This window comes from Trichosurus vulpecula, chromosome 8, assembly GCF_011100635.1.
Source record: "Trichosurus vulpecula isolate mTriVul1 chromosome 8, mTriVul1.pri, whole genome shotgun sequence".
In the NCBI taxonomy this organism is placed as follows: domain Eukaryota; kingdom Metazoa; phylum Chordata; class Mammalia; order Diprotodontia; family Phalangeridae; genus Trichosurus; species Trichosurus vulpecula.
This window is the reverse complement of record NC_050580.1, coordinates 209,923,709-209,951,084: the sequence shown is the minus strand read 5'-3', so window position 1 is coordinate 209,951,084 and position 27,376 is coordinate 209,923,709. Positions and strand designations below refer to the sequence as shown.

The 27,376-nt window shown below is 39.7% G+C and overlaps 1 protein-coding gene across 1 annotated transcript in view; it reads left to right on the top strand.

Moving 5' to 3' along the window:
- Positions 1–26,041, top strand: part of TBPL2 (TATA-box binding protein like 2) — a 71,831-nt gene extending 45,790 nt beyond the window's left edge. Inside the window, exon 7 of the mRNA XM_036737063.1 lies at positions 25,965–26,041. Within this exon, the coding sequence (XP_036592958.1) occupies positions 25,965–26,041 (77 nt within the window). The remainder of the gene's footprint in view (positions 1–25,964) is intronic.
- The last annotated feature ends 1,335 nt before the right edge of the window (positions 26,042–27,376 follow it).

Here is a 27,376-nt window from a genome sequence, read left to right as displayed (position 1 = left end):
ATGAACCTAATGGGCGGCTAATGTTTGATAAACCAAAAACCCCAACTTACTAGGGTAAGGATTCAAGAGAACTGTGGGAAAAACTGGCCAACAGTCTGGCAAAAATTAGGTATAGACCAACATTTCACACACACTACCAAGAGAAGCTCCAAATGGATATATATAATCTAGATGTAAAAGTTCCAGTCATGGACAAATTAGAAGAAGGAATAAAGAAGAAATTTGCAAAGTATGCAAATCTACTGTAGGAAATGAGTTTACGATCAAACAAGGAATAGAGAGGATTGCGGAAGATAACAAAGACAATTTTCATTACATAAAATTTAAAAAGTTTTTATACAAACAAAACCAATAAAGCTAAAATTAGAGAAGAATTAGTTCATTAGGAGGAAAATTCTTGAAGCATTTTTCTCTGATAAAGGTTTCATTTCCAAGATGTAGAAGGAAATGATTCAAATGTATCAGAATGTGAGACATTACTCGATTAATAAATGATCTAAGGAACAGGCAGTTTTCAAAAGAAGAAATTCAACTTACTGACTAGGCATATGAAATAATGTTCCACATCCCTAATAATTAGAGCAGGAGTTCTTAACCTTTGTGTCATGCACTGGCTGATAAAACTTATGAACCCTTCTGAAAATTACAGATTGTTGGGGTTTTTCAAATTAATAATTAAAGAAAATTCTAAACTTAAGTTAGAGGTTAGTGAAAATAAAGATGTAATTTTTTTCCCTGTGCAAGTTCTTAAACCTAACTAAGGTCAAGAACAGCAAGGGAATCAATGAAAAAAAAAGTGAGGCAAAGTAGCCTAGCAACGTCAGATTTCAAACTGTATTACAAAGCAGTAATCATCAAAACAATCTGGTACTGGCTAAAAAATAAAGTGGCAGACCTGTGGAAGAGATTAGGTGCACAATATACAGTATAAAGGACCATAATAATCTAGTGTTTGATAAACTCAAAGATCCAAGCTTTTGGGACAAGAATTCACTATTTGACAAAAGTTGCTGAGAAAATTGGAAAGCAGTTTGGCAGAAACTAGATACAGTTCAATATCTCACAGTGTAAGCCAAGATAAACTCAAAATGAGTATTTGATTTAGTCACAAAGGATGATATCATGAGCAGATTAGGGGAGCATGGAATATTTTACCTGTCAGATCTATGGATAAGGGAAGATTTATGACCAAACAAGATAGCATAATGAGATGTAAAACGGATAATTTTGACTACATTAAATTAAAAAGGTTTTAGACAAAGCCAATGCAGCCAAAAATTAGGAGGAAAGTAGGAAACTGGAGGAAGAATTTTTATAGCAAGTTTCTCTGACAAAGGAGGTAGGAAGAGAATTTGGAACTCAACATTTTAAAAAATGAATGTTTAAAAAATTTACATGTAATTGAAAAAAATAAGAAAAAAAAGTTCATGGACCTTCTGAAATCTATGGATATCTTGGAGGTTCATGGCCCCAGCTTTAGAACCACTGAATTTGAAGAAACAAGTATAAATGAGGTCACAGTCCACACTCATCAGATTGGCAAACTTAAAAAAGGGGAAATGGCAGTTTTTGGAGGGGCTGTAAGAAGACAGGCACACTAATGCTCCATTAATGGAGTTGGGAACTAATCTAGCCTTTCTGGAAAGCAATTTTGAACTATATTCCTGATGTCATGATAGTGGATATACTCTTTGACCAATTTATAACCAGTACCAGACATATATGCCAAAGAAATCAAAGAAAGAAGAAAAATCTCCATAGGCACAAAATATTTCAGTTTTTTTGTAGTAGAAAAAATTGAAAAGTCAGGGAATACCTATCAGTTGTGGAATGGCTGAACAAATTGGTATATGATTACAATTGAATATTATGTCCCATAAGGAATGACAAAACGAATGGGTTCAGAGAAACCTGGGAAAATCTGTGTGAAATAATGCAATATGAAGAGGACCAGAAAAATAATATCTATGATAATGACGTCACAAAGACAAGTAATTTTGGAAGACTTAAGATTTCTGAACAATGAAATGACCAACTCTGGTTTCAGGGCACACCTTAATTCCAAAAGCCCAATGATGAAGAATGCTACCCACCTCCTAACACAGAGGTGATGGATTCAAGCTGCAGAATGAAATATATGTTTGTAAATGACCAATGCAGGCATTTGGTTTGCTTGACTATGCATATTTGTTATAAGGGTTTTGTTTTTCTTTTTTTCCAATTAGGGGCAGGTGGGAAGGAGAGAAAATTTGAATACTTGCTCATTGAAAAACATTTTCAAAAGAAATTTTAAAAGAAAAAAAAAAGAAGACAAAGTAAAGGTGGAAAGAATCCACCATTTACCTCCTGACAGGATTCCCAAAAGGAAAAGTACCACCAATGTCACTCTCCCACCCCCCAGATCTAGAGCTTTTAGATCAAATTTTAAAATGCTGTAAACATCCAAAAGGAAACAGTATTAAGTAACCACAGTTGTGATCCTAACTTACATGATCCTAATCTGAAAGTTTCTGCTACAGATGAGAGATGTTGGAATACAATATTCTAAAAGGTTGAAGATATGGATTTATAACCAAGAACAATCTACCTTACAAAGCTGAACATAATCCTGTAAGGGGAGATTGTTTTTTGTTTTGTTTTTTCTTTCTCACGGTTTTTCCCGTGTGTTCTGATTCTTTTTTCACAACATGACTAATGTAGAAATATGTTTAACATGATTGCACATATTTAACCTATATCAGATTGCTTGCTGTCTTGGGGATGGGGGAGAGAGGGGGAAAGGAAAAAATTTGGAACTCAGAATTTTACAAAAATGAATGTTGAAAACTATCTTTACATATAATTGGAAGAAATAAAATACTATTAAGGAAAAAAATTTAAAGCATATTTGTGTAGAAAGGAGGAAGAAGGGGGATAGACCTTGCTATTTCTTTTAATAGAGTTGCATGAGAAGAATATACAGATATGGAGGAAAGGGGAAAAGTGAGCAACACATGAATCTACTCATCTGAAATGAATAAAGGAAGATTGAACCTGCATTCATCTGCAGAGAGAGTTTAGTGTCAAAATACGCAAACTGACAGGGAAACATGCAGTGATAAGGAGAGGGGTAGTTAGCAGAGAAGATAATACTGGATAGGGAATACTCACAAGCAAAATAAACAAAGAGAAAGAAGTAAGAGAGTAAAGGTAGGGTGAGGAGGAGAGAAGAGGTACCAAGAAAATAATTTACATGAGGACAACACCGTAAAGAAAAACAACTTTGAAGGACTTAACAAAAAACCAACTCTGATCAGTGTAGTGACCTTTTTTTCAGAGGACCTATGGTGAAGTATGCAATCCACCTCCTGACAGGTGATGACCGCAAGGAGCAGACATATATTTTATGGACCTGGCCAATGGGTCTGTTTTTGCTTGACTGTACTTATTTGCTAGAAAAAAATTTTCCCTTTCTCTATTTTTAATTTTTTTGGGGGGAATTCAGTTAAGGGGAAAATGGAGTTAGCAACACTGACTTCAATCAAAATTGTCAATTTTTTTTAATGCACAGAAGAGAACAAAGTATGGACAAACAGGAAAATAACATGGGATTTTTTGTAAACTTTTTTAAAAGCAACTATTATGAAACAGTGATTCACAGTTTCTTGTACAATTTATGTTCTGCTTTGTATATGGAAATGCTTATTTTTGGTGTTTATTTTTAAAAAGTGTGCAATTTTCTAAATTCAATCTGGCATGCTGTCTTCATTCTCTTAAATTCTGGGCACAACTTTACAGTGCCTGTCTAAAATATATACACTGGATCAACTAATAGTGAGTTGTTCATCCAAATACATATCAGAATCTGGGAGATAGGCATTCTTTTTTAAAAATTATATTAATTTCTCTCTTCTACTCCACCCCACTCCCATTGAACAAATTGTGAGAGAGAAAAAATCCTAAAAATAAAAGCCCTCAATACTTATCTGCATAGTCTAGGAAAATAAATTCCTATATTGGCCATGTCCAAAAATGTATGTCTTTTTCTGGATTTTAAGTTCACCACCTCACCGTCAGGAGATATGTCATGTTCCATGTTCATTCTTTTATTTATGATTTATGATTTATCAGTGCATTGATCAGATTTCTTAAGTCTTTCAAAGTTGTTTTTCTCTGTATTGTAATCATTTTATAAATTTTTCACTAAGTTATGTTCATTTTACTCTGTATCAGTTCATAGAGGTCTTCCCAGTTTCTTCTGAAATTGTCAATTTCATCTTTTTTTTATTATATAATAATGTTCTATAACGTTCTTCTGCATTTTGATTCAGCCATTCTCCAATTCCCTTGGTTTCTAAATTTGGCTAACTCTGAAAAGAGTTGCCATAAATACTTTTGTACATATAGGTCACATTTCTTTGATCACTTTAAGGATACAGGCCTAATAGTGGTACGGTTGAGTAAAAAGATATGCACAGTTTAGCAACTTTGGGGGCATGGTTCCCAATTACTTTCCAGAATGGTTGGGCTAATTTGCAGCTCCACCAACAGTGCGTTATGGTCCCTGTTTTCTCTTAGTCCCTCCAACGTTTGTGATTTTTCTCTTTTATTATCTTTGCTAATCTAATGGATATGAAGTAGGACTTGGATGGCTTTAATTTGCATTTCTGTCTTAGAGCATTCTTCTGTTTTAGAGCATTTTTTTTTCATATGGTCATTGATAGCTTGGATTTCTTCATTTGAAAACTACCTGTTCATAGCCTTGGACCATTTATCTATTAGGGAATCAGTTCCTTATGCATCTTAGATATGAGACCTTTGAATCCTTTATCTGAAAAACTTGCCACAAAGCATTTTTCCCAGTTTCCTATTTCTCTTTTCACTACATTAGATTTGTGCAAAAGCTTTTTACATTTTATGTAATAATGTCCATTTTGTCTTGTGTGATCCCTTTTATCATTTGTTTTGTCATGAACTCATCCCCTATCTGTAATTTCTTCCTCACTTCTCTAATTTGTTTATGGTATGATACTTTATATCTAGGTCACGTATCTTTTTTTCTTGAGGGGGAAGGCAAGATAATTGGGGTTAAGTGACTTGCCCAAGGTCACACAGCTAGTGAGTGTCAAATGTCTGAGGCTGGATTTCAACTCAGGTCCTCCTGACTCCAGGGCTGGGTGCTTTATTCACTGTGTCAACCAGCTGCCCCAGTCCTGTATCTCTTTGGAGCTTATCTCAGCATATGGTGTGAGTTACTGATCTAATTCCAATTTCTTCCAGATTTCTGTCCAATTTTTCCAGCAGTTTTTGTTAAACAATGAGCCCTTCCTTCGGTAACTGGGATCTTTGAGTTTATCAAAACACTATGTTAATATGTTTCCTTGATTCTGTCTGTTATATATCTCTCTAATCTATTTGTTTGATTTCTCTCTTTCCCTCCTTCCCTCTCTCTCTCTCTCTCTGCCTTCCTCCCTCTCTGTCCTTCTCCCCCCCTTCCCCTGTCGCCCTGCCAATGAATTGTTTTAATGATTACTGCTTTGTAGTACAGTATGAGATCTACCTTCCCATTTCTTTTCATTATTACCCTTGAGGTTCTTGACCTTTTCTTCCTCCTACTAATTTTGTTATTATTTTTCTGTCTCTATAAAATATTATTTGAGGTGGCTTGATTGGTACAGCATTGAATAAGTAAATAAATTTGGCTGGCACTATTGTTTTTTATTACATTGTCCTTACTTAACAATGAACAATTTATGTTTCTCCAATCATTTAGGTCTGACCTTATTTCTATAGAGAAGATATTATAACTGGATTCATAGTGTCTCTGTAAATCATGGTAGATGCATTCCCACATATTTTATATCTTCTGTAGTTTTTTTGCATAGAATTTCTCTTCCTAGCTCTTCCTGTTAGGTTTTGTCAGTTATATATTGGGATACTAGTGACTTATATGGATTTATTTTATATCCCACAACTTTACTGAAGTTATTAATTATTTAAATTAATTTTAATTGACTCTCTAGAGTTCTCCAAGTATGCCATCAGATCATATGGAATTTTTTAATCACTTGGAGTTTCTAATGTGGATTGTTAATGTAACTAGGCACTCAAAATGCCTCTGAGATCTGGCTACATGGATTTCTTGTAATCGTTGTCAAAGCAGTGTAAGCACCTCTCTGAGAAGGGAAGGATTATGAGTGTGTGGGAAGGTGAGGAGTTACTGAGGCAGTTTTTGTAAAGGAAGGAACAGCCGCAGTGCACTAGCAGTCTGTAGTTTGACAATTAGGAGAGACAGAGATGTTCCAGGAGGTACTCTGAATGAAGATTAAGTCTAAGGTACTGAACAGCCAGAGTGTTCTTTCAGTTTACTACCTGTCTCTTCAAATCACTAAGAGAGAGTAAGCGACTGTAATAGACTTTTCAAGTGTTTAATTCCTTTTCCCTCTCTCCTGCAGACTGTAGGCATTTGTTATCAGACATTTCTGTTATTTTTTTTTTTGGAGACTAGGTACTCCTATTATATCCAGTCTGGAAGGGCAGTGGTCATCACTCAGGGGCCTAAAACCATTACCAAGCAGCATAGAAACTTCAGCCTGATTTGTTTCTGACTTGGGTTGATTCACTCCTCCTTAGGCAGCCTGATGGCCACTTCCTGCCATTCCCAGGGTCTCACCACATTGGTGTCAGACTTAGTGTAGACACCCAGTTAGCTTTAGCCCTGCTGCAGCTCAGAACTCCCAATCTCCAGCAAGCCACCAGCCTCAACCTTCATAGCATCGAGGATTCCTGGCCTGTGACACCACTCCTGGCTAGATTTATCTATTACTCACTTTGTTGCTCAGTTCTGGCTGTTTCCTAGCATCTCACAAGTTATTTCCCCTTCAAAGTTATGAACAGTCATACCTGCTATGTGATTTGTATCAATTATTAATTTGTGAAAACCAGGAGAGTAACTGTGATGTTTAAAAAATTTGACAGACATAGTTTCTGGTTAATGTAATTATTTTATTGATGAGGCTACCATGTTATTAATAAAAGAGGTCAGTGGCACTCTCAAATACCAAAGACCCCTAATGGCAGAGAGCTCCCAGTTTTTATGCCTTTGGAAGAGCAGGTGTTCCTGAGAGTGAGAACAATTAATGAGAGAATGAATATTACAATAAGAGGTGGGCTATATCACAAAGAGGGTCTTAAGGTACATGACACTGTGCACCCAAATCTTGGTCAAAGAGATTTATCAATTTCCATATCAACTAACAAAAGGGAGAATCCACATCTTCCCAGACCTGGCTGAGTAAACACCCATTTGCCTAAAGTTAGAATTTCTTTTACTGTCTTTGATTAGATCTTGGCCATCCTGGCTGGATAAGTCTTTGAGAAAGATTTACCACACTGGTTGATTTCTGATTGAAGAAATAGAATAGGGGAAGAACCTTGGTCCTGATTCAATAATTAGTTATTAATACAAGAAATAACAGAGTGAGCTGGTGAATGACTAGGATTGGTACAAAGAGGAAGACAGAGATGCATCTCCACTGTCTTAAATAGCTACTGTTTTAAACTTACGTTGGTGTCTCTGAGCTATACTAGAGAATCTTGTGATTTTGATCATTAATACCTTTTGGTTACACTTCCCAAAACTGGATCCAGGATTTGTCTTCTGCCACTCAGGTTAACATCACAAGCTAGGTAGCCACGATGGTCTGGTGATGGGGACTGGGTATGGGTGAGCCATGTTGTCTTCTCTCCATTATTTTCTCCTCGAGCTTAATAGGGTAAGGATATTGACTGACAAGTAGCTTTGTCAAATAAGGGGACAAAGTTGTGGGTGGCCTGGGAAGAGTGCCTGTGCCCAAAATTCCAAAGGTGGGGGCCGGAGGAAGGATCAAATACTTCTCCCTTTATACATTCCACCTTAAAATTCCGGGATTTTCCAGACAGCATACCATGTTGGTTGGTTTTTTTTTTTTTGGTTGTTCAGATATTTCAGTCATGTCAGATTCTTCATGACCCTTTTTGGGGGGGTTTTCTTGGCAAAGATACTGGAGTGGTTTGCCATTTCCTTCTCCAGCTCATTTTATACATAAGGAAACTGAGGCAAACAGAGTTAAATGACTTGGCACATTAGGCTAATTTTTTAAAAATAATTATAGATCTCTTTGAGAAAGCCCTATAGTATTCTGGGGCTTATTGTAATCAGTGCAATTATTATGACAGGTCCTGAAAACATGAGCATCTGGAGAGCCACCCCATATTTAGGGAATACCTTTTCTACTTGGACTTGGCCTGATGCAAAGAAAAGAATGTTTGATTTGTGGTCAAAAGACCTGAGTTTGAATCTTAGCTCTCCCATTTATAACCTGTGTGTGACCCTGAGCAAGGGGAGAAGGGAAGAAAATAAGTATTTAATAATTACCTACTATGTGCCAGGCATTATGCCAACCCTGGAAAATAGGTACTATTATGATCCCTATTTTACAGTTGAGGAAACTGAGGCTGAAAACAAGTAAAATGACTTGCCCAGGGTCACAGAGCTAATGTGTCTGAGGTCAAATTTGAACTCGGATCTCCTTGACACCAGGCTCAGTGTACGTATTCATGGTGCCGCCTAGCTGCAAATCATTTACTTTGAGCCTCAGATTCTTTATAAAATGAAAGAGTTGGACTAAATTACCTCCCAGGTTGCTTTCACCTACAAATCTATGCTCCTGTGACTGTGCTGGACATGCCTCTTGAGAGTAACAAGTGTTTATCTCCTTGTTTCATGCCTCATTTGATAGAAGAAAACAGTTGAACGAAGTTATCTTTGTGGTTGCCACTTTCAAAGAATGCTCTCAATGTGTGTATGTATGTTTTTGTGTATGGCATAATGCTAGAGAGCCTTTAAGACAGCTTTTTTTTTTACAATTTTTTTTAAAAATCAACAATAGCAGGGTCTTGTGTTCTGTACTTTCTTTTTTTAATCTAAAAGCGGTGTGGTATTACGTGGTGCATGGTCGTCATTCCTTTTATATGCTGTGCCCCCCATCCTTGAACTCTTCTTTCCGAGACATTTCATTGGCTCTTCTCCTTGGGTGTAGCTTTCTCACTGTCCATCCTTTGGATCTTCTGCTCTAGAGAAATAGGTTTCCTTTCAAACCAGGTGGGAAAATTACAAAGGTCCCTCCTCCCATACCTGCCCGGCTTGTCATGGTCCCTCACAGACTACTGACTCATCACTTAAACAGAGATCCCAGTATGTGCTTCCTTTGCCTTGAGAATTGTAAGAACTAATAATTTTCTCTTCTTCAGCTCTGCACCCCTAGCCAGGAAAAAAATAGCACTTTTGAAGGGGAAAAAAAACCAACCCAGTGTCAAATTTCTCTCTCCTCTCCTGGGTGTTCCCTCATGGCCCTCCCAGCTGCATTTGTGTAATGAAGTACATACATCAGCAATACAATAATTAATCCTATCATAAAACTATCTTAGAAGACAAAGTAAACAGGGAGGTAAGGAAACAAAACCAAAAAAGAAATGGAGATAAGCCTTTCTCACCCTGAGGAAGGCTTCAGGTTATCCCTCTGTTACAGAAAAAGGGAAGTTAAAAGAGTATGGGGGGAGGAGAGGGGAAAAAAGTTATTAGCTCTGGTCTGGGAGTCCTGACTTGTTCAAACAATGCAAGGCCTGCCCACCTCTCTTGTGCATTACTTGGTCATGCAGCGCTGGTCCTGAAAGGCTGGTGCCTGTTCCCTGTGGCAGCTGCCTTTTCCACTAGCTTCCCCAGCTCTGCATGGCTCCTGCCATGCTCCACTGTGTTTGTGGTCCCCTCTCTCTAGGCACTAGCCTAGAGCTGCTTCTCTGTGCTGACCTGAAGCTAGGGATTCTTCTCTCACAGGGCTTTTTGCTGCCCCTAATTCCTTAGAAGAGAAGAATCTAGTTTGTTACTCAGTGCCTGGGCCATACTGGACATAGGGTCAGGGAAGGGCAGTGTAAAACAGGTACTGTTTTATGTCGTTGTTCAGTTATGTCTGATTCTTTGTGACCCCTGGACCATAGCATGCCAGTTCTGGCCATGGGCCAGAAGTATCTTGGCAAAGATGCTTGAGTGGTTTGCCGTTTCTTTCTTCAGTAGATGAAGACCACAGAGATTAAGTGACTTGCCCAGGGCCACATAGCTAGTAAGTTTCTGAGGCTACATTTTAACTCAGGTCTTCCTGACTCAAGGCCTACGACTTTATCCACTGAGCCACCTACCTGCCTCCTATTTTATATAGCCTGGGCTCATTTCCCCTAAAAGGGAAGATAAAGCAGTTCCTGAAATTATCATTTGTTTGACTTCCTTGCAACCAGAGTGGGGAAAAAAAAGCCCAGCCTATAGGGACTCAAAATTGAAAGTTTAATAGAATTACCATTGACTTGAGGGGATACCTTTCTGACTTAGCTGACAGTTGGTGAAAGTAGAATTTTATCTGAATGTTATCTTTTTTTCATCTTAAGTAAAGTTGGTTTTGTTGCATTTTATGGTCCAGTACTTCACTGAAATAGCCTAAACTAGGCCTGGCCTAAAATAGCTCTTTTGTTTCCTCTGCTATGAGAATCAGGCATATCAGAACTGAATTCTGAAGTACTGGCGTCGTATACTGATCCATTTTATTTCTCTTGTTCAAAATCCTGTAATCTACACAAAACTGGATCTTTCCAGTCTTCTGTCCTGCTGCTATAGGTGCTACAAGGCCAACCCCTCTCTGTATCCCCTTAATTCTATCCCCTCCCATCTTCTCTACCAGATTGCTCCCACTATCACCCCACCCTTTCTCCTTAATATTCATTCTCTCCCTGTCTATAGATTTCTTCCCTGATGTCTACAAACATGCCCAATCTCCCATCTGAAAGAAAAAAAAAACTTCACAAAACCCTATAATCCCCACTAGCAATCATCTTATCTTCCCCTTCTCAGCTAAATTTCGTGAAAAAGCTGTCTGCACTTGGTACTGCTACTTCCTCCCCACTCACTTTCTTCCAAACCTCTACAGTCTGGTTTCCAACCTCATCTTTCAAAGGAACCTACTCTCCAAAGTTACCAGGACTGTGGCAGTTCTTACATCTTAATGGCCTTTACTGAGACCAATCCTGCTTGACCTCTGCAGCATTTGACTTTATTATACCCTTTGTCCTCCCAAATACTCTTTCCTCTCCAAGTTTTCATGGCCATGCAATGGCTTGAAGATAACCACTAAAATGTTGAATATAGCAAAAAAAGTCATGTGTGGCCTCCAGATTAATTTGGATGAAAGGAGGAGGTTAGCAAACCAGCAGAAAGTGATTTATATTTTAAGCCAGTACAGATAATAAAAGAGGATGATCCAGAAGCTGCCTGCTTCAATATTTTAGTAGTTATCTTCAAACCATTGTAACTGTTTTTCAATAACTTTTAAAGTTCCTACAGGGCTCAGTTCAGCGGGGTGCAATTTTCTGTGTTCTAGCTCTTTCATGCAGAGGAAGTCATACATAAGCAAGCACGAAACTGGTGTCATGCTCAGACTGTTCTCTAATATATCAATCACATTTGGACAAATTTCAATTTTCAAAATAAGTGATAGAAGAATTGACAGTATTTTAAAAATACTTTAAAATGCATCTGTGTGGTGTAGTGACTGGAGCACTGGGTCTGGAGTCTGAAAGACCTGAGTTCAAGTCCAGACTTAGACAATTACTAGCTGTGTGTCCCTGGGCGGGTTACTTCACCTCTGTCTGCCTCGGTTTACTCAAATGTAAAATGGAAGTAATAGCATCTAATTCACAGGGTATTTGTGAGGATCAGATGAGATAATATTTGTGAAGTGCTTATCACAGAGCCTGGTACATAGTAGGCGTTTAATGAAGGCTTCTACCTTCTTTGATTGATGTATACTGACTTTGGAATTCTGTAACGATATTGCTGAACAGCCGTTCTTTTATATGGTTTCTGAGATCTTTCATCACAGAGATGGTAATATTCTATGACAATTCTTGAAAAGGTCAAGAGTCAGGACTATGGATTCTGTGCTCTTCACCTTAGGTTTATCACCATGTCCCACTCTTGCAATGAGAACACCTTTATCCACCAACTGCACTTCTCCCTCCACTAATTCTTCCATTGTTAGGCAACAGAGAGCCACAAATCAACTTTTTTTCTGAATTTGTTCCTGAGTTGAAGAAATCAGAGCTCTGGGCCCATTCTCTGCCACCACTTGTATTTATCTTTACACGGGCCTTGGCACAAGCTGCATGGTCAAAATGTTCAACCATCAAGTCCTAACATGCTGCTTACAGTAAGTTACTAGTATCTCAAATAAACCTGGCAAGGTACCAATTAATGCAGTCATGCTAGAGTTATTCTCTGGGTTTAAATATATCAGAGACCAGCTATCTGTTTTGCTGTCATCACGCACAACTTCCTTATCAAACTCCAGGCTGTGTGGGTAGTCCTTATCAATAAGTGTATGAAGCCCTAACCCTTTCATAGGATGCAAAAGAATTATCCTCAAATGTTTTTCATAGAGGAATTAGGATACCATGGTCACCTGTGATTCACTTTCTAGTACAAGAGTGCATTTCTCAGTCTTCATCATCATTTCTGTGGGACCCTACAAGTCCAGATGGGAGGGAATCATACTTAAGCAAGAACAGGGTCTAGGCTGACCTCTACCTCTGACCTCATCTCTGTTTCTCAGAGCTGATTCCTTTGGAATTCAGTCTCTAGCGCATTAACTCTGCATTCCCCTCTCAGCTACATAGAGAGTTTTGCAGAAGCCAGGTTCTACTAGCTCCTAAGAGCCATTTATTAAATTTTCAGTGTGAGCATTTATATCCTAAGAATCAGCAAACACTATAAATCACAGCTTGATTTACTGTTTTGTTGATTGTCTAGACCTAAGAAAGTGAAGGAGAAAATGGTAATAAGGCAAATTAAACTTAAACGTGTTCTATGCATACATTTTTTCAAAGAGCCAGTTGTTAAACATTTACCAGCACACCTGGAAAGGTACATCCAATATCCCTGATGTATCTGTCTAGACCACAGCTCAACTTCATCATCTTTCTTTTACTGCTTTTCTGGAACAGAGGTTGTTTTGGCCACTGTTCCTAAGCCCTTTTCCCCTCCCAGGAGGGATGGCTCTGACCATTAGGTCATCTCCAAGATCTTGTTTCCCTGCAGCAGATTCTGACTGATCCATGGGCTTCAGTGGCCCATACCTATGGATATTTTAAAACCACACAAAAAGGCTTTCAATTTCTTCAGCATGCTCTTAGACTCCTCTCTATGATAGATCAATTTTTACTTATACAGACTACTGGGCATAGAGGTTGACAGTATTTCTTTAAGTCCTTAGATTTGGTGTTGCATTGGATAGAGTGCTGGGCCTGGGTCAAGAAAACCTGACTTCCATCTTCACCTAATAGCTGTGTGACTTTGGACAAGTCATTTTATTTCTTTGGGTCCCAATTTTTCACTTGAAAAGTATGGATCACACCCCTGTCTTACCTTACAGGGTGAGAATCACATGGAATACCGACAAAAACAAAAATCAGTCTTTTGTCTTAAAAATGTTTTCTATTGACACTTATTTATTTTCTTTCTCTCCCACCTCATTCTCATGGGGGTAGAAAAGGAAAAACAAAAGCAAAACAAAATCATCAGAATATGCATAGTAAAGCAAACCAATTCCCTACACTGGCCATGTTCAAAAATATGTCTCTCATTCTGTACCTTGAGTCCATTTCTGTAAGGAAGCAGGTAGCATTCTTCATCATCATTGGCCCTCAAGAAGTCTATTCTGCATTGCATTTTTTACAAATATAAAGTACGATCATTGCTATTGATATTATTAATATTGGTGAGCACAATGGGATTTAATAAATGCTCGCTGACTGACAAAAAAAGAAAAGAAAACCTGACTTCAAATATGTCCTCAGCCACTTAACCTCTGCTTAACTCAGTTTTCTCATGTGTCAAATTTTTCTCATGTGTCAAATGGGGATAATAGTAGCACCTACCTTGCAGGATTGCTGTGAAAATCAAATGAGATAAAATTTGTAAAAAGCACTTAGCATGATGCCTGGCACATAGTAGGTGCCATATGAATGCTTATTCCCTCCCCCCTTCCTTGCACTTATGCAGCCATAGTTATATCAACAGCAAGACATCCTACACAGTTCTATTGAGAATTGGAGCCAGTCTATCATAGTCCGTGGGCTCTGTAAGAACTATGCCTTTGATCCCAGCGCTCGATAGTAGCTTCTCCTATCTTAAAACAAAATTAGATGTCTCCTGATGAAAGGTAGGGTAGTTAGGGACAGACCTCACACAGATATCATTAGCCCTTTCTCTATCATCCTATCACCATTTTCTCTATCAAACTAACATTTGCAAACATTCGAATATTGTATGTACTCTCAGAGTACTGTATTTTAAATGTACCACATGGTTCCCTAAGGTTTTCTAGCAATCACCCACGCTTCCCCGCCTCAGGCCTTTGTATCTCATTAGAGGCAGCACCATGTTCCATCCAGGACCCAGAGGGTTCCTCCTTCAGTGTTCAGGGTTTCTCCCTAGAAACAGCCCAGGGTTTTTTGAATCCTTTATATTAGAACCAGTAAATTCTGCTGTGGAGATATCATGTATTAGGAAGTGTGGAAGCCTATCCACCTACTTTAGCCCTTTCAGTTTGTCCTCGTCTTCAATGGAGTGTTATGGTTAGATTTTTTTTTCAGAAGATCCCTTAGGTAGCTGTATGGTAGTATCTGTATGAGTGGAGGCAAGGGAATACACTCAGGAAATGTGAAGGTAGAACCTACATGACTAACAAGAGATTGGATATATGGAGCGAGTGTGAGAGAGTCGGGGATAACACCAAGATTGTAAGCCTGGATAACTGGAGGTTGGAGTGCCCTCAAAAGTAACAGGAAAGTTCCAAAGATGGAAGGAAAAATGAGTTCTGTTTTGGTCATATTGAATTTCAGATGTCTAATAAGCACATAAGTACAAGACTGGATGTCAGAAGAGAGGTTAGGGAAGGATAAATAGATCTGAGAATCATCTGCATAGAAATGATAATTGAACCAACTGGAGTGGATGAGATCAACATGGAGATATTATAAAAGGAGAAGGAAGAGTAGAGGGTCAAGGACAGACCTCTGGGGTATACTCACGGTTAATGGGCATGACCTGGAGGAAGATTTAGCAAGAGTTTGAGAAGGAACAGCAGACAGGAGGAACAGTGTCAGGAAAGTCTAGAAAGGAGAGAGAGTATCCAGGTGGGGAAGAAGGTGATTGGCATTGTCAAAGGCTGTAGAAACCTCAAGGAAAAAGAGGATTGAGGAAAAGCTATTATGTTAACGATTATGAGTTCATTGGTAAATTTGAAGAGTTATTTCAGTTATGAGGTCAAAATTTTTAATTATGAGGGTTTAGAAGAAAATGAGAGGAGAGAAAAGCATTGATTGTAGACAACCTTCTAAAGGAGATTAGCTACAAAAGAGAGGACAGATGTAACTAGCAGGGATGGTAGGTGAGAGTCTTTTAAGGATGAGGGAGGAATAGTCATGTTTATAAGCACTAAGAAAGCAACCGATAGAGATTGAAGAGAGAATAGAGATGATAGGAGAGGCAATCTGCTGGAGAAAATGAGATGGAATGGGATCAAGGATGCATATTGAGGGATTTGTCTTGGCAAGAAGGGTCACTTCTTCATGTGAGTCAAGTGAAGAAAAGAATAGGAAAAGACATTTGACCGATGTTAAATGAAGGGGGAGGGGAACAGGGAGCTCTTTGGTACATGTCCTCAAGTTTTTCAGGGGAGAATGAGGCAAGTCCTGAGCTGAAAGAATAGAAGGAAGGGAGGCCATGAGACTTGAGAAAGGTTGAAAAGGTGACTCAATTCAAGAGGAGTAAAAAGGATTGCTTTGCTGAATTAAGGGCCAACTTGAGATTGTATAACATACATTGGTAATGAACATGGTCAGCATGGTTTCATGATCTTCCCCCCTAGACTTGCTCTTTGCTGGTGTGTCTTGCTTGACCGTAGTTTGCACTGTTTACTGCTTTGGTCCGAGATGACATTGCAGCCTAGGCTGATGCTATGCTCTTAAAGAGAATCAAAGCCCATATCCCAGCTTCAAACTGCTAAACTCAATTTCTCTCTCCAACTTGCTCAGCTTTGCAGCTGGACTCCCTGGTAGTTTCAGCTTTATCTCTCCTATTCACCAGCATCAGTGTGTGAGTAGGGAGAAAAAAAGGCATTGAGACAAGGCCCCTGTCTGGCAGCAGTGTGATGGTGTGAATAGAGAATAACGGAGTCAGCAAGACCTCAGTTTGAATTCTGCCTCAGACATTTACTAGCTGTGTGACCTGTGGCAAATCACATAACCTTGTTCAGCCTCAGTTTCTCCATCTGTAAAATGGAGATATAATAGAACCTACCTCACTGGCTTGTTGTGAGGATCAAATGAGAGAATCATTCTAAAGTGTTTTATAAATGTTAAAGTCTATATAAATGCTAGTTATCATTAGTATTAAAAGGCAGCTAGGTGGCTCAGTGAATAATGTCCTAGACCTGGATTCGGGAAGACCTAAGTTCAAATCCAGCCTCAAACACTTAGGTCACTTAACTTGTGTTTGCCTTCATCCACTAGAGAAGGAAATGGCAAACCATTCCAGTATCTTTGCCAAGAAAACCGCATAAGAGAATCACAAAGAGTTGGACACAAATGAACAACAAATCTTTATCATCATCATCATTTTTAGAGTTTCCTGACCTTTTCGCATGCAGGGTCACTTCAAAATTTTACATCCTTTACCTAGGAATCAGCAGACCAGTGGGAATGAGCCGCTCAGCCCAAAAGAAGCTTTGCCCCACAACCTTACATCTAGGTAAATTCAACAGGACTTGGAAGTTAATTGGACTGGGATGGGGAGGTAGTAGAGTCAAATATGACTCCAAAGTTAGAAGCCTGGCATACCAGGAGTTTCACAGAGTCATTATTATTCGCATGTTGTCTCTGCCAACTGTGAGATCTTTGAAAGCAGAGACTGGTTTTTACCTTTCTTTCCATCAACATTTAACACAATACTTGGCACATGGGAAGCACTTAATAAAAAGTTTATTGACTGTCCACCTGATTGTCAATGGAGAAAAGAAAGAAGCAAAGGGAAATGTTGGAGGGAAGATGATTTCTGTTTTGGACAAGCTGAATTTCAGGAATCTCTGGTTCTTTCATCATTAACCTCCTTCCCAGAGGTATTCATCTCCCCCAAACCCTTGCAAAAAAGAAAGAGAGAAAGGGAAAGTTATTACCAGTGCCGTTTCTTGATTTCACTGACTTTTCTGTACTAACATTAGCAATTCCAGTTTAGCATAAGATGCTTGTGGTCGCTGGGCTATAGAACTTCAGCCCCACCCCATTTTTTGGTAAGGGTCCAGATAATTTTATGGGATGGGGGTGGTGGTTATAACAAGGACTTCCTAACCCTAAGGGGTGGGGAAACTGTAGCCATAATGGCTTTTGTTTTCTTTGAATGGCTCGGCTTGCCTCGTTGGGCCTCTGGACGCTGTGGCTTGCTCTTCCGGGGCGGGGGGCCCGGGGAGCGTGCCGGGAGGACCAGAACTTCCTGTGTGATGAGTCATGGGGCTGGCTGAGGGGAGGTGTTAGCTCCAGAACCTGGTCTACCCTAGGGGGAGGAGCCAACTCAGGAACCAATCGGCCCTGGTCATTAGGGCGGAGCTTGATGATGTCAGAGACCCTATAAGAGGGGAGAGGACAGCTCGAAGAGTTCTCTCTTTCCTTTTCCGGTTTGAGCCAGCGACAGTTACAACGACAGTTACAGAGGCAGTTACGACAGTTACGTCAGTTACAGCCACAGCTGAAGCAGGAGCTGCCAGTAGCAGAGCTAACCTACGGGAGAAAGCTGAACAAAGACTTCAGGCCATTACAGCGACAGTTACAGCGACAGTTGGAGCCAGAGGCAGTTACAGAGGCAGTTACGACAGTTACGTCAGTTACAGCCACAGCTGAAGCAGGAGCTGCCAGTAGCAGAGCTGACCTACGGGAGGAAGCTGAACAAAGACTTCAGTCCAGTGGGTAATCTTATTACCATAAAAGGGGGAAACATGATTTTGCTTTACGCAATCATGTTTCTCTGTAGCCTCCTGGTTACTCTTTCAAGGCGTACTTATTGGGCCTGGAAGATTATGACCAACATATCAAAATGGGGCTTCTGGTTCATGGGTTGGTTACTGTGGAGCCTAAATAAATGTTTTGATTCTTCTGCCTTCTACTTTGAGAGTTTCTTCTATCCGGCGATTCCGAACCTTTCAGACATGTTTATGATCCTCTTTGAGATTATAAACTCGGCCCTCCTGATACATTTGGCGTCACGAACAGGATCGCTAGGTATAAGATCTCTATTTAGAAGCAGAACAATTCCAGAGGAAGAGATGAATATCCCAGGATGGGAGGATCCATTTTATTCCTCCCTAGCAAAAGAATTGGCTAAAAAAGCTGGACCCTGTGAAAACTGGGAACCAAGGCTACGGAGAGGAGATCCTAGGGATTTGGAAAAGTGTTTACGAGAAGTTGGGATTCAGTCAGGGGCATCACTATCTAGGCAAAGCTGGATAGTGTTATCAGCCTACCGGCTAGTATACGAAAGATTGAGATTAAGTGAAAGACATGGGGGCACTCCTACCCCACAGGAAGAAGAGGAATCTCAGATAGCAGGAGACCAAACTGACTCAAATGAGAACTTTTCTATTAATGTGGCTAAGAGCAACAGGAGACCAAAAAAGCCCAGAGTGCATTTCAACCCAGCCCAGAAAGAGCCTGACTGCCTGCTTCGTCCTGGCCATGGTGGCAGAGGAAGTGAGTGGGGAGAGAATGAGACAATGTTAGGGGCTGAGGCACAAAACACTACTGGGGTTCAGGATGTGCCTCACACAAAGAATAGGAGATGGTTAAATGATCAGACAAGGGCTCGACCCATACAAAGGAGGAAGACAGAAACCCGAGGTGAAGATTCAGTTACAAGGGAAATTCAGGAAGATTTCTCACCGCAAGAGGTCACAGATATTTTGAGTAGATTCAGCCAAAGAATAGGAGAACCATTGATATCTTGGATGGTAAGACTCAGTGATCAAGGGGCCGGTGGAATATCAGTAGATGGGACAGACTGCATGAGATTCATAGGTATCAGCCATGATCCTCTAGTTCAACAAGCTTTTAGGGAACATCATCAGCAAGGAGATGGTGATAGCAGGACTACTCTGTTGGCATTAGCCGCTGTGGGATGCAATAAGAGATATGCTACTGATTCTATGTGGCCCACTGAGCACAGACCCTGGTATTCACTTAGAGATTGTATCATGAGACTAAAGGAGGAGGTAATGAAGACTGCCATTATGACAGGAACTGCAGACAAATATTACAATGATTCAATGGAACTGCCTCATAGGAATTTAATAATTAGGACAGCTCCCCCTGCTTATAAACAACTAATTTTGAATTTATTACTTGGAGAAGTAGGGAGCCGTCTTACAACAGTGATAAATAAGATTTTACAGTTATATGACTTAGGTGACTGGGGAAGGGATAGATCTCCTCGAGAGAGAAGAGTGAATAACCAGCAAACTTGGCGCCAAAGGAGAGTAACAAGGAAAGAAATGTTTACTACTTTATTGAGAGCAGGGGTAGGTTTTGAAATGATAGATGGAATTCCAACCAATGAATTATACAGAATGTATAGAGGACTTGATAACACGAGAAATAGGGAAATAAGAACTGCTCCTGCAAGCCTACAAGCCACTCAGACTGAAGGTGACCTTGTGTGATTAACGGATGAAAACTTGTACATCTGGAGAAAGGCTGGGAGGACAATCTTAGTCTATATCTAGGGTGGGATCCTCTTGGCTTCCTCATTATGTTCCTTTTGAAAAGAAACATTTCCCACCTGAGTTTGGCTCTGATGTTGGATCTTTGCATAACTGAAATCTCAACCAAACTTGAGATGATTTTATTTGAAGAATTATAGTCCATACTTGTCTATTCTTTTTGTCCTTTGTTTTGGCTAACCTTGTTGCTAGTTTTGTTTCCTTCAGGCTTAAGCACCCTGCACTTTCCGGTGACTGCCTAAGCATGTAGCATTCTTGGAATTCCTGCCAGCTCGTTAAAGAAATGACCTCTGGAATGGGACTTTTTGGGGGCAGGGCCATCTCTACATCCAATTTCAGCATGAAGAAGCTATGGAAAATGAGACCTTCACCCCTCACCCCAAGATTTTGAGCCCCAATCGTTCAAGGGGGGTGGAAATGATGATAGTGTTCTGTTTACTTATTTTGTGTTATCCTTGCTGTGTTGTTTTATTGTTATGATATTATTGATCCTATGTAATGGATACAAGGATTTAGGGGTGGACATTTGAATTATTAATAATTATTTTGGGGATGATTGATTGAAAAGATTATTTTGCTGGGATCTAGGGGTGGATCACATTTGAATCATTAACCAATGTTTGGGAATGTCACTGAATGATATGTTTTGCTTTATAATGAATGATATGTTTTAGTTTCCTTTGTAATTGGATCACAATGTATGTTCTAGGATACATGGCTGATTAGATTATGTATCCTATAACAAGGGGTGGAGTGTAGCCATAATGGCTTTTGTTTTCTTTGAATGGCTCGGCTTGCCTCGTTGGGCCTCTGGACGCTGTGGCTTGCTCTTCCGGGGCGGGGGGCCCGGGGAGCGTGCCGGGAGGACCAGAACTTCCTGTGTGATGAGTCATGGGGCTGGCTGAGGGGAGGTGTTAGCTCCAGAACCTGGTCTACCCTAGGGGGAGGAGCCAACTCAGGAACCAATCGGCCCTGGTCATTAGGGCGGAGCTTGATGATGTCAGAGACCCTATAAGAGGGGAGAGGACAGCTCGAAGAGTTCTCTCTTTCCTTTTCCGGTTTGAGCCAGCGACAGTTACAACGACAGTTACAGAGGCAGTTACGACAGTTACGTCAGTTACAGCCACAGCTGAAGCAGGAGCTGCCAGTAGCAGAGCTAACCTACGGGAGAAAGCTGAACAAAGACTTCAGGCCATTACAGCGACAGTTACAGCGACAGTTGGAGCCAGAGGCAGTTACAGAGGCAGTTACGACAGTTACGTCAGTTACAGCCACAGCTGAAGCAGGAGCTGCCAGTAGCAGAGCTGACCTACGGGAGGAAGCTGAACAAAGACTTCAGTCCAGTGGGTAATCTTATTACCATAAAAGGGGGAAACATGATTTTGCTTTACGCAATCATGTTTCTCTGTAGCCTCCTGGTTACTCTTTCAAGGCGTACTTATTGGGCCTGGAAGATTATGACCAACATATCAAAATGGGGCTTCTGGTTCATGGGTTGGTTACTGTGGAGCCTAAATAAATGTTTTGATTCTTCTGCCTTCTACTTTGAGAGTTTCTTCTATCCGGCGATTCCGAACCTTTCAGACATGTTTATGATCCTCTTTGAGATTATAAACTCTGCCCTCCTGATACAGAAACATAGTCTCTATTGTGTTCTTCCCACACACACACACCCTTTCCTACAAAAGCAGCCAGAGGACTTCCTGCAGTTGAGAGTTGTGGTATTGATCTTTCCCTCCCTCTCACAACCTCTTTGTCGATCAGAGTTCAAGATGAAAACCAATCTACTTTGTGATTATCAGTTCAGCCCATTAGTAACCACAAGTAGTATGGGGAAAATCATAGAAGAGGGAAGCAGTGGTGAGGAATAGGAAAAGAGAAAGGTAATTTAGCTGGTAAATAAGTGCTAGAAAGTGCTGAGGAAATAAAACCAGATGGCCCAGTGTATAGAGTGCTGGTCCTGGTGTCAGGAAGACTCATCTTCTGAACTAAATCTGGCCTCAGACACTAGCAGGGTGACCCAGGACGAGTCACTTACCCTGTTTGCCTCAGTTTCCTCATGTGTAAATGAGCTGGAGAAGGCAGTGGCAAACCACTCCAGTATCTTTGCCAAGAAAACCCCAAATGGGGTCATGAAGAGTTGGACATGACTGAAAAATAAATAACAACAAAAAAAATAGCTATTCCCATGTGACTATATAATACCATATAAAGCAGCACACCTTCTCTCTTCAGCTCAGCAATTAACCACAAATTAGTCATGAGTTGGGAGTTGGTGGTCAATGTACTAGACAGTTTGTCTCTAGTGTTACATTTGGGCTTTGTGGGACAGAAATCACCTCTACAGAATTATGCACTGTATGAAGTGACCAGCCCATTATTTCTGTACTATCCTCTGGAATATATAAAAAGCTTTATGTTGAACCTTCCTTTTTAATGGCATTTGTTGTAATTAAACTTTACCTGAATGTGTTCCCCATGGTAGAATGGATGGGGCTAGGTCAGTCGCTAAACATTTATTAAATGTCTACTGTGTGCCAGGCACTGAGCTGGGGATACAAAGAAAGGCAAAAGACAGGGGTAGAGAGTGGGAGTGGGAAAGAGAGACCTTGGGGCTTCCTTTGGGTTTTCTTCACAGAGAAGGAGATAAGGGAGAATACTAGTCTAAAATATCCTCCATTAAGCTTCAGAGGCACTGTTCTTGGGCAAAGCTGGTTAATGGTCCTAATAAAACAAAAAATTCTATACCCCAAACATCCTGTAGGGCATTTAATTTGATAGTGGAATAGACTATGACTCTGGAATAATTTGTTTTTCGAAGAATTCCAGAGTCCTTTGAATATGGCTATTAATGTAATCATCCATAGCACTTGTTAACCAGAGATATTATTTTAGCTTAGATAGAACTTGCTGTTTTACATTCAGCAAAGATTCCAAGCCTAGCTCATGCCAGACTAAACTTGACACTTTTTTTTAAGGCTTCTTTACCAATAAATTAGGGAAGCATGTAGCCACAGACTGCCTATCAAAACATTTGACAAGGTATAGTCTGCTTGTTCTCATGGACAAAATAGAGATATATTTACTAATTTACATAGTAAATGTTTAACTACCAGCTCTCTGGAAAAATGTATATACCTAATATTTTTAAGTTTAAGCTAATCAATAATACTTTTTTTCCTCATCACCTTATGTCTCAACAACCAACAAAGCAAAAAATCAAGCCAAGTTGTAATGTTTGGTGCATTCTGAAGTGTATATGCTTACACTGAAAAATTAACAATTCTCTTGAGTCAAATTGAACTGGTTCCAGCTCACCCCTGGATGGGGGTAAATAACAGTTTAGTTAGGTGAATTTTAAACTGATTAGATGAACTTACCTGATTAGTCATTAATGGGATAGATGAAGCCTTCTAGTGGATCTCTTAGGCATCGTAAGTCCTTTGCCATTTAGCTTTTTAATTATTCGAATTGGCATATGCAACATGATTGTCAAATTTGCAGATGACACAAAGCTGCAATTTGATAACACCTTGGATTAAGAAGGATCCAAAAAAAAATCTCAGTGGGCTAGAACAATGAGATGAAACAATTGAGATGAATTTAAAAGAAATATAAGAAGGGGCGAGGTATAGCTGGAAGAAAATTTTCTGAAGAATATCTAGAGGTTATGGCAGACTACAAGCTCACTGTAAGCCAACAGTATGACTTGGCAATAAAAAAGTGATGTGATTTTAGGCTGCATGAAAAGAGTCATAGTGTGTGGTACACAGAATGATAATTTCACTATACTCTGGCCAGACTTCATCTGGGCTAGCATACTTTAGGCAAGATATTGATAAACTGGAGAGTACATAAAGGAAGACAAGCTGAAGATCCTGTATTATCATGCCATTTATAAATTCACTGAATGAATTTTAAGTGTTAAATCTAGAGGAGATAAAATTTAGGGGGACACGATAGTGATTTTCAAGTATTTATAATGATAATGAAGGGGAATAAGATTAATTCTGCTTAACTTTAATTAGTGGAAGTTGCAGAAGAGCATATTTAGGTAGAATGGGAGGCTTAAGGGAATGGGCTACAGGATGCCTGATTGAGTTCCCTCCACTTGATGAAATTATAGGATATAAGGGGTCATAACAAAGACAACAAGTTGTTAAGATAATGACATTTGTATCTTCTATAACCTTAGCTCAGACCCTGAGTGATCTGTTGGAAAGAAAACAAAACTGAGTGACCTATAGAAAACTTGTAAAGGAAGGATAAAGAAATGCTTATACTTTGCTTCTCTTATAGGAGGCATGAAGAAGTGACTCCATCAGTTTGATGGAATTAGAGGGTGGCTAGCCATTGGCTGGCTGAAGGATCAACCACACCCCTGGTAGCATTTAAAAAGCTAATGGTGTCTGCAGATGCTCTATAAGAAGTCAATGGAGATATCTCGATAAGATAGGCAAGGTGACAGGGACAGGGAAATTCTTTCATCATCTTCACCTCTATGGCAGCGTCTCATGGAGTAGAGTCCAGCTATGAGTTGAGTGAATCAGTGGGAGAGATCAATTTATAGAGGAAGAACCCAGCTATTGAGTAAGATTCATTCTTTGCTTTTTCCCTTGAATTTCTTCCAGAGTACAGTGGAATAGGATTATTCTCCCCACCTCTACTCCCATCAGCAATGGTATTTTGTGGCAGGGCAACTTGCCCAGTATGAAACCCTATACCTAGCAGCGAGGATGTCCATAGAATCCAGTTGTGAAGCTGAGTTGAACTGCAAAGGGAATCAGGCTCAGAAAACACTTCTGAGTGACTTGCCCAGCAGAAACACTGTGCCTAGGGGAGAGACTGCCACAAGAAGGGAAAGAGTATTGGGGCCCTGCAGTGTTAGAGATGTGAATTGCTTTGGCCAGGGGTGGGGAACCTGCAGCCTCAAGGCCACACATGGCCCTCTAGGTTCTCAAGTGCAGCACTTTGACCAAATCCAAACTTCACAGAACAAATCCCCTTAATAGAAGGATTTGTTCTGTAAAATTTGGACATAGTCAAAAGGCCACACCCAAGGACCTAGAAAGCTACATTTGGCTTTGAGGCTACAGGTTCCCCACCCCTGGACTTGGCCATTTGTGTTCCCTACATACAGGGGTGTGCAGATAAATATTTAACTACTAACTCTGGTGGGGAAAAACTGTACACAAGACATGCTTTTAGATTTAATCTGCATTACTTGTATTTTCTTCATCACTTTCTTAATTATAGACAATCAGCGAGATAAATCAGACCATGACTTGTAGTATTTGCTGATTTCTGAGGTCTTAATGCTCAGAATGAAATTTTAGCAATTGCTTCTCTTGATCCAGTATGGGCCTACTCCAACACTGACTCCACTGCTTATGTGTCTCCCTCTAACAGTGTGCTCAGTGTATATATTGACTTTTCCCATTGTTGCTGTATTTATGGGACAGTGCAACCACGGTTTGTGGAGGGAATGTTTTGTTAATACTGTACATTTTATGCCATCTTCAAATTGTGTCAAAGGAACTTGTGAGCTGTAGTTTTAGGAGTGTGGACCCAGAGAGTGCCTTGGGTGGATATCCCCTATGGGACCCACTCTATGGTGTACAAGTTGTGGAGATAACACAAGGAGGGGGATGCAAAGCATTAATTTTAGGGAGTTTTCTTATAATCAGAGTTGTCCAAAAGAAGAATGATTTGCCAAGGGAAACAGGCTCATCTTCACCAGTGATTCTCAAGCAAAAACTGTATAACCGTTTGCGTGAATGTTTTAAACAGGGTTCCTTTGCAGCATAGTTTGGACTTAATGACCACTGATGTCTAACTAACATTCTGTGAAGTACAGTTGTCATATCCTCTTGACTTTACACTGTACTGATACCCACGTTATTTTTCTAGAACAGGAAAACTAAAGCAATAGTAGCCATAGTATTTGTGCTATTTAACTGGTAATAACTCAGTGAAGTTTGAGTTAAGAATAAGAGCTATGACTTTGGTTTTAAAATAGAATCTGTTCTATCTTAAAGACTACACATGAGTAAACTGAATAAACTTTGTATTTTTTCGTAGGTGCCAAAGAGCGTTCTGAAATCTATGAAGCATTTGAAAACATCTATCCCATTTTAAAGGGTTTTAAAAAAACCTAAATATCATTTTTTAAAAACCCTTAGAAGAATATTAGTTTGTATGTACACAAAAATAATCCACTAAAGTCAGATTTTTCTATTATTAAAACCGGCATAACACTGAATCAGTTTGCTAGTTTATGACTATTCGCAGTGTAAGCTTAGACTTTAAATGTTACGTTCAAGTATGCTGCTATCTCAATAGCCATGTCTTTTATGAAACCCAACCCTTTCTATCTTCCTCTAATAAATTTGCCAAAAGTGCCTAAATAATGAAAAAACCTTTTTTATAACTGCAGAACATTACTTTTGTGTTTATTTTTTGAACTTGGAAATATAAGTTTACTTTTAAAATAAAATGTACTAGAGATAGCATAGATTTTGAGAGGTTCAGGACTGATGGTTTCTAGTATAAAAAATTCAATTGCATATCTTTTTGTTGAATATGTAATATACTATAAAAATAAACATTCTACAAAAATGAGATCTGTAGCAATGTGTGTATGGAATGTATAGGTGTTGTTTTACCCACGTAGGTTGTGTATCTACATGAGTCTGTCTAGATGTGGCTCACAGGGAGGCAAGATTTCTCTAAAGATGCCTCCCCCAAGAAGACACTTTGACTCCTGCCAGGAGGAGAAATAAGAGGTTGGGCTCAGAGGCTGGCCACACTACTCTCCTCAGAGAAAGAGTACTAGGCTAAATTTAAATCTGTCTGCTCCCTTAAATATTGTTAGTGTAGAAAAAATAATTTTTGTGCTCAAGGTGCACTGTTGCTATCCCTTAGTGGGAAAGAAGTGCCCCAACCTATATATCCAAGACTTGACTCCCATCCCACCAGATGCCAGCTCCACAAAGAACACACATAGCAAATACCAAGTAAACTCATTATCCAAGTTGTTAGAAAAACAAATTAGAGAAAGTACACATAGGAGAATATATACTAGACAACACACATGAGCAACACACAATGTGCTTTCCCATTGGGGCAATAAAACTTAGTTCCACCAGGTCTCACCCAAGGGGAAATTGCTCAAAATTTCTAGTATGGTAAGCTAGACAAAGGGACCTGATTGAAGTGCTAGCTCCACTACATGTCAACTTCTTTCCAGAGTCTTTCTCCCTCTAGGGATCTGAAGAAAATCTGGAATAGTGTATCTTCTCTCTACCAGCTAGAAACCAAATAAAATCCAAACAAACCCAAATAAACAGACAAAAAACTATCTCTCTTCTCTCCAGCTGTCATCTACTTTGCCTTGTCCTTCATGCAGGAATAGAGCATCAATTAATCAATCTCCACCAGGAAGGAGAGAATCCCATGCATCTGGGCCTTTGAGGCAAAGTTTACATATGTAC